The sequence below is a fragment of the Schistocerca piceifrons genome, chromosome 1 (assembly GCF_021461385.2).
Source record: "Schistocerca piceifrons isolate TAMUIC-IGC-003096 chromosome 1, iqSchPice1.1, whole genome shotgun sequence".
NCBI classification, from domain to species: domain Eukaryota; kingdom Metazoa; phylum Arthropoda; class Insecta; order Orthoptera; family Acrididae; genus Schistocerca; species Schistocerca piceifrons.
In genome coordinates this window covers 421,756,823-421,764,626 of record NC_060138.1, presented here as the reverse complement: position 1 = coordinate 421,764,626, position 7,804 = coordinate 421,756,823, and the positions used below count along the sequence as shown (strand labels likewise).

Genomic DNA, 7,804 nt, shown 5'->3' with positions numbered 1-7,804 from the left:
ATTAAGTACATTCTCATTGTAAGTGTAAATAGCTTTCTCTATATCAGGACCCTTAAGAAATCCAAACTGTGACTTTGACAGTATATTATCTGCAGTCAGATGCTTGAGGAGACATTTGAACACAACATTTTCAAATCTTATTGAGAAAGCCGGCAAAAGTGAAATTGGTCGATAGTTTGATGGGATCTCTTTATCCCCCTTCTTGTAAAGAGGCTTAACTTCAGAGTATTTTAACCAGTCTCGAAATGTTCCACTGATAAGAGATTGATTACACAAATAACTTAAGATAGAACTCAACTCACATGAGCACCCTTTGATTTAACTTCACTGATATGTTATAATACCCACTAGAATACTTAGATTTTAAGGATTTTGTGATGGGTGCAATTTTTTGGGAAACATGAGGGTCATTTCCATTTTACTGAAGTTACTTTTAAAGACTGGTTTCGGATACTCCATTGCACTGTTCAAAGAACCTGATAACCCCAAACAGACAGTAACAGAAATGAAGTACCTTTTTAAGAGGTTTGCAACATTACATGCATTTGTTACCAAAGTCTCATTTATTTTTAGAGCTATCTGTTCCTGTTCCTCTTCCTTTTTGGCCTCACCTGTCTCTGTCTTCAGTATACCCCATACAGTTTTTATTTTGTTGCCTGATGTAATTATCTTTTTCTCATAATAAAGCTGCTTCAGTTTCTGGATTATTTGCTTCAATACTCTGCAGTATACTTTGTAATGCATTACACTTCTAACATTAGAGCTGTTCCTAGATAGTGAATACAATCTCCTTTTTGTCCCACATGATATCTTTAGTCCTTGTGTAATCCATGGTTTACTTTTTGACTTCTGTGTGATTTGAGTTACCTTTAGGGGAAAACAATTTATTAATGAATGATTTTATTTTTCATTTGAGATAGAAGTATTGTAAACATCTATCCATTTCATGTCTTTGAGTAATTTCCTGAATTTCTCAATTTTTTACTTATTTATTACCCTCCTGTGCTCAGATTTAATAGATTTTTTATTATGACAAGTTTCCACATTTAACACAAGATGCTGCATGTCATGATCAGATAGCCCATTTACTGTTGGTTTTGTGACATGACATTTTTCCCCTAGATTTGTGTACAAAGATATTATCAATAACAGTCTCGGAGCATTTACATATCCTAGTTGCAAAGTTCACAACCATGAGATGGGACAACAGAGCTTCTAGATTTTTTATGAAGATGTTAAAATTTCCTGAAGGTGACCTGTATATAGGGTAAACCACCCAATTATTGGCACTTTAAGAACATTGTAGGGTAAATTATGTATCCACAATACTTTCCTTGTTTGAAGTATAATTCTAACACAAAACATACTAGAATATTAAAGTAACATTATACTACAATTACAAAAGTTTTATACTTTATTTTCCATGTGAAATAAGTTGCTTAAAATATGTAAAATTTTACCAGTTATTGGCACAATTTTCCAGTAGTTGGCATGCACATTACCAGTCATTGGCACCCCCAATTTATAACAACTTTACTTATTATTAATAATATTATTACTCACAACCAGCTATCATAAGCTGTTCCTAATACTTGGTAATGCAATAGTAGGTGAAAATTAAGAAAATAAAGAAAACCTGAGAATCAATTTATTAATTCAGTAAAATTACATAACACTCTATACAAATACAACTATGAATTACAGAAACACCAAATTGAGTTTGTTCTCAGTCCTTTCCTTTGTGTGAGTTCTATTCCTGAAGAACTGCTATGCATAGGCCTTTGTGTGATGCAAGCAGTAAGAATTTATTCCACCATTTCAGAGAAATCACTTTCATCATCAAAGGCATCAGTATTATCACTATCATGTACCATGTAACAATTATGGTATACAAAGAGATCATCATCTGGGATATGTATTTGATGCCCACTGGGGATGCATGTAGAGTGGAAAAGTTTTTTACAGCTATTACATTCATATTCCTTCTTGGAAGAAACACTTCTTGTACATTTGAAGCACAGTCCAAGAAACTCTTTTTCTGTATTCCTCATGCAACCACTTGTAGAAACTGGAGCGTTCTCAACCTCTGAATGCTTAGCTTGGGATGTCAGCTCTGTCAGAATGCTGGTTTCTCTATTCATTTTCTTCTTTTTATTAATTTGTTCAGTAGCTTGCTTTTTCATTTTCTTCTCTTCTCTTTCCTGCTTTCGTTTTTCTTTCTGTTTCATGGCATCCTCCTTCATTTTTACCTTTTCCTCGTGCAGGTTATTCCACTTTCTTGAGGTTAAAACAAATGGTACTCATTCCACTTGTCACTTTCCTTTCCTTTTTGGTGTTTCTGGCCAAAGAAGCACTTCGTTTATACATTTGGTTGGAGTTTTATTTACTATAGGCATATCTTCTGTGTCATCACTTCCTGATGAACTCTGGCTAGCTTCTTCACTCGAGGCATGTTGTGGATTTGAAATGTTCAGATTTTCATCAGAAAGGGACAAGTTGGCATCTGGCGTGATTTCAGTAGCTTTCTGTTCCTGTTTTTGGTTTTCATTTTGATAACATTTCCATAGCTGATACAGAAGAAAGAAATCTTCTCCATGAGCGTTTTCTGTCGCATTCTATATAGTCTCAAATTCATTTATTTTCTCTTCTCGAAACAACCTGAACAAAAGTGTCATATGGAAGAGGCAGGATTTCTGACTTCCTGCTGTTGCTGTTAATATTATTGTGGTTAGAAACATTCCTACCAAAGCACTTTGAGAAATCAATGTTATTTGGGTTCCATGGGTACAACCCAGTAGCTCTGGAACCATTTTTAATTGTGTTTTCAAGGTCCATTTTTTCAATCATTTCTTTCAAGATTGGTGCAAAGTCCTCTTTAGTTATAGCTTTTCCATCGTTGTTTGTTTGCCATGCGAATGCAGCATTCTTCCATTCACTTTTGAGAGGTCTGAAGGCAGCAACATCAGCAGGCTGTAATATTCAAGTAGAATTGGGATATAAAGATGTCAGAATAATTTTAAGATCTGTGTACAGCTCACTCAAGTGGTATGCTAAATGGGTTTTATGACCATCAACAAACAGAATTACTGGTCGTAGGATTTTATTTTCTTGGAGATATGGATGAAAAACATTAGCAATGAACTTGAAAAAAACTTCATATTTCATCCATCCATTGTCGCTTCTCCTGATGCCCCGCTTTTCAGGAACCTTGCTGATAACATTGGTAGGAATTCTCTGATAGGGGTAAATTATCATTGGAGGGAACATCTTTCCATCTGCTGAGAATGTGCACATGACAGTGAGAGTAGCTTTGGCTGGACCTTTCTCTACTTCATAGACATTTTTACAGCCTGTGGGTGCAAGTACAATATCTTCCTTAGGGCATAGAACAAAATTAGTTTCATTGCCACTGAAAATACGGCTTGGACATCACAGCACATCAAATACATTTTTCTCCTTAAGGAGGTCTTCTGTGGACATAAACCATCCTCTCACGTCTTGTTCACTAACACAAGCACTTGCAGCAGTTACACCCTCAGGTGTTCTTTCAGAAACTTCCGGATGCCTTTTTAAAAAGGCAGAATAGCATTAGTTACCAGGGGTGTCACCCTTAAAAGGATTAGGGCATTTACTGTTATGAAGAAATTCTTGCATGCTTGCCTGAATATCTTGTTTTCGCCGTGGGAATCCCTTCCGAGCACATTCAAAGATCCACCTGAAAAGAGAATTAAGAATATTGTCAGATATAGTGAATTAGCTTGTAAATTCTCAATGAGTCAATCTATAGGGGTAGCAACACTCACCAAACAAGGGTGTTTTCCTCCTCTGTGCTCAGTATAGGCGCTGGCCCATGGGATGATTTGGTATATTTATTACTCAGCCGGAATTGTAATGTTGATCTGGGAATCCCGTACATTCTGGACACTGCTTTGAATGAGATGCCTTTCTTTACCTTCTTGGAGTGCTTTCTGAAGGCTTTCTTCACTGTATGAATCTTTTCGCCTAGGACCCATATTTCATTCAGTTTACTTCTATAATGAAAGAGATGCAGAAAAATGTTAAAATCAATGCCAATTATTGCTTAATAATTTTCCAGTCATTGGTACATAATTTTCCAGTTATTGGCACACAATTTTCTAGTTGTTGGCACGGTGCCATTTACTGGTTACAGTTATCATTTGAAGTTGCTGTTTTTACAGCTACATTTATTTCCCATTCTTATCAAGATTAAAATGAATTTCACTATGAAAGTGAATCAATGCAAAATACCATTTGTTGGCACCTGGTGCCAATAATTAGAATTACAGGCTATGCAAAATCCAGTTATTGGCACAGCTTAAACTTCTATACTTTTGAGGTTAGAATGTTTTAATTTATTCCAGTAACTCCATACTGATTGTATTTGATAACCATGGTATCATAATTTCGAAATATGAGATGTCCACACAATTACAGCACTTAATATACGGCAGTATTTCTTAACTTACCTCTTAGAAAATCCTTTCTTGCACAGGGAACTTCACTACAATCGACTTCAGGTCAGCTTCCCTCCAAAACAGTTCCCAGAAGGCATTGAAACAAATGCAGTGCAACAAGCGAAAACAGAGGTCTTCATCTGTTTCTAAAACAGTACTACCAACTTAAAAATTTCCTTATTACAAAATGTTTCTTAGCAGGGTGCCAATTACTGGTGGGGTGTCAATAATAGGGTCGTTTACCCTACCTACTATTAAAAAGCACTTATTATGAAATACTACTTCTGTTGTACAAGCTTCTAAGTGCTGCTCTGAGCAAAATTTATAAATATCAAAATTCTTGAAATGAAACAGTTTCTGACAAATATGGTAACTCCTTTCTCCTTATTTTCTCGACAGAAATAGGAAGCTAACTTGAATCCTGTAGCATTTAAAATACCTATACCAGCAGTCACATGATGTTCAGAGAGGCAGATTATATCAATTTATTTGCTCAACTCTAATTCTTCACCACAAATAAGCAACTCATTAAGCTTACCACTTAGTCCTTGGATATTCTGATGCAACAAGGCTAACTGATTTTGTGCACTGGCTGAATTACAACTGGATGGACTCAATTTTCCTGTCAATTACTTGAGTATCTCTAGTTTCAATCAGAGGCTGTCTGCATGAATTGTGCACATTAAAATTTGCTTTCTGGCTGCCTGTTTTATCGATTTGAATGTCATTTTCAGTCTGTCTGTGAACATATTCGTTTCTGCCCTCCCTACCCTTAAAAAAACTGCTGATTTGTCACTTGTAACCAATGGTACTTTACCACTTGTGACAGTGGCCCCCACTCCCCCCATTAAATTATTTTTTATTAGCCCAGACACTATTCCCTTCCCTTTCCTGTTGAGATGTAGGCCATTCCTAGTATAGCCCCACCTGCTGATAGAATCAACAGGAACCACACCGATGTGAGACCCCATACCTGATCCAAGCAGCCGTTCCACCTCTAAATTAACTCTCCTAACAGAAAAGTTTAAATGAGGCTGGCCATGGTGCCTCAGAACAGACACAAGCCCAACACCAGTACGTCTCGTTGCTGAAGCCATCTTAACCATGTCACTCTCAACTGAATAATTAGGGTTCCTATCTATGCTGTTGCCTGCCCCACCGGCTATTGCTATGGTGTCTTCCTTTGTGAAGTCTTTGCAAAGTGAATTACAGCCTCTGTCACCTGACCCAGACTTGCACTAGGTTTTTTTTTTTAAAAAAAAAAAAAAAACAACAACAACTTGTGAGCTGGTAACCTGACCCTAGTTCATCCTGCAACAGTAGGCCAACACCTCTACCATGTGAACTACCTAACAACAAAACTTTCTTCTCCTTCACAACTTTTTCTGACTTATTACAACTCAAACACTTTTTGAAGGTTTGTTGTGTCCTGTCTATTCCGACATCTACTTGTGGCTCATCAGTTTCCAACTGTGACAACAGATCAAACCTGTTTTCCACATTTACAACCACACTGTCTGAGAACGTCCTACTCCTATTTCTTCTATAACCTGCTGTCAATTCCCACCTCTCATTTTCCTTCTCGCCCCTTAACCTTTCCAGATCTTGTTTCACTTTATCTAGTTCCACCTGAAGGGCAGCAATCTTCTCCTCCTGTTCCACTATCTTCCTATCTCTACAGCAAATCTTACACAACCAATGAGCCTTGTTTATTTCCCCAATTCCCACGCCGCTAAAGTCTCCCACATGAAAGAAACTGCAACAACCCTCACACAACACCTCGGAACTAACAATCCTATGGCAAGTCATACACTTCTCACTCATGGCTAACAAATTTTAGCTTTAGTCTATGTTAAAAGAAGAATAACTTCATAGACTACTCAGTTAATATATTAAATTTCTTAGAAAGTTTAGGCCTAAAGATCAGATACTAATTCAAAACTTCCGGAGAAACAAAAATGATTTAACCTGTGTTGTTTACATGCTGAAACAAAAGTATACAAAGAACTGTGCTTGTACTACATAAACTTTTCACTTATTTTGGAACTTTTTACTTTGGCTACTTACTAGAGAATCAAATGGATAGTGTATAAGAATACACTAACAATCATGTAACTTACACTATACCACAGCATAAACAAATCCTAGTCCAAAATTAGTGTCTGTGAAATGTTTCCTTTTTCCAGAAAATATGCAAACAAATCTGAAACCTTCAATTGATAGCTTACAATAGGTATTAATTTACATATTTATGATGTAATATTGCCTTAATTAATTGTTACTATTTAATTAAACACTTATCTTTATGAGAGCTGTGAATGTGCACCACTTGTAACCCAAATATGAATTCTGGAATTGAAGGGAAGTGGTATTGACAGTGATGAGAGGGGAACCAGGAAGTAAAGGGGTGGGGATGGTGGAAGTGGTTCATATTTTTCACATGGGAGACTAGACTTGGGCAACTGGTTGAAGGTGGTGGTCAATGAGGACTGAAGTTGTTTCAGTGAGGAAACAGTAACCAGCTACAATAGTGTATCCTGTATTGTTGGGTTTGTGGATTTTGGGAAGCATGTAGAAGGTGGTTGTGTGGGAGGCCTGGGGGGTGAGGAGGGAAACGGATTCAGAGGAGAAGTTCTGGGAAAGGCCTAAGGCCTTAAGCAGAGATTGGAGGTTATGATAGACTACTAGGATGGGATCGCTCTGGCAGTTTATAGGTGGAGAAGTCAGACAATTGACAAAGGCCTTCCACCAGATAGTCACTGAGTTTCATTGGTGGAAAGTTTAACAACAGTTTTCTGCAATTGTTTTGGCTCTAGATTTGATGGATTGTTGGTAGGGAGTTTTGGGGGATGTGGCAAGTTGAAAAGGTCAGCTGGGCAGGATGTGAGTGCTATGAGGGCTTGATGAGCAGGAGCACTGTGGGTAGGAATGTGGTTGGAATTGGTGTCCCATGGTGGCAGAAGGATGTCAGTAAGGTGGTTATCTTATGGAAGCAGTGTCTTGAATACTCTTCCAGGTGCTGCAGACCAAGTGAACACTCTCCCCTACCCTCACCCACAACCTCCAGCACTGCCCCTGGCAGCCTTGTCCTGCTGCTTTCTAATCCCTATATACTCTGCCAGGCAACACTCTTCCCCTCCCCACCCCCCCCCCCCCCCCCTCCAATACTCTGCTATCCATCCCCCTTCCCTGCCCCACTCCCGATTGCTGCTTTCATTCAGTGTAACATTTGCAATCTGGTTAGAGAGGCCAAAATAATGGTCATGAGGTGTGCCTGTGTGTGTGTTTTCCGTTCCTTTCTGAAGAAGGCTTTGGCTGAAAGTTTAGTG

General features: G+C 38.0%; 1 protein-coding gene across 1 annotated transcript; it reads right to left on the bottom strand.

Moving 5' to 3' along the window:
* Positions 1-1,633: 1,633 nt before the first annotated feature.
* Positions 1,634-4,627, bottom strand: LOC124800749. The gene is made up of 3 exons (XM_047263020.1): positions 4,488-4,627; positions 3,804-4,031; positions 1,634-3,715 (listed from the first exon to the last, which is right to left on the bottom strand). The coding sequence occupies exon 3, from the start codon at positions 2,241-2,243 to the stop codon at positions 1,806-1,808; it is 438 nt and encodes a 145-aa protein (XP_047118976.1). The 5' UTR covers positions 2,244-3,715; positions 3,804-4,031; positions 4,488-4,627; the 3' UTR covers positions 1,634-1,805.
* Between the last annotated feature and the right edge of the window lie 3,177 nt (positions 4,628-7,804).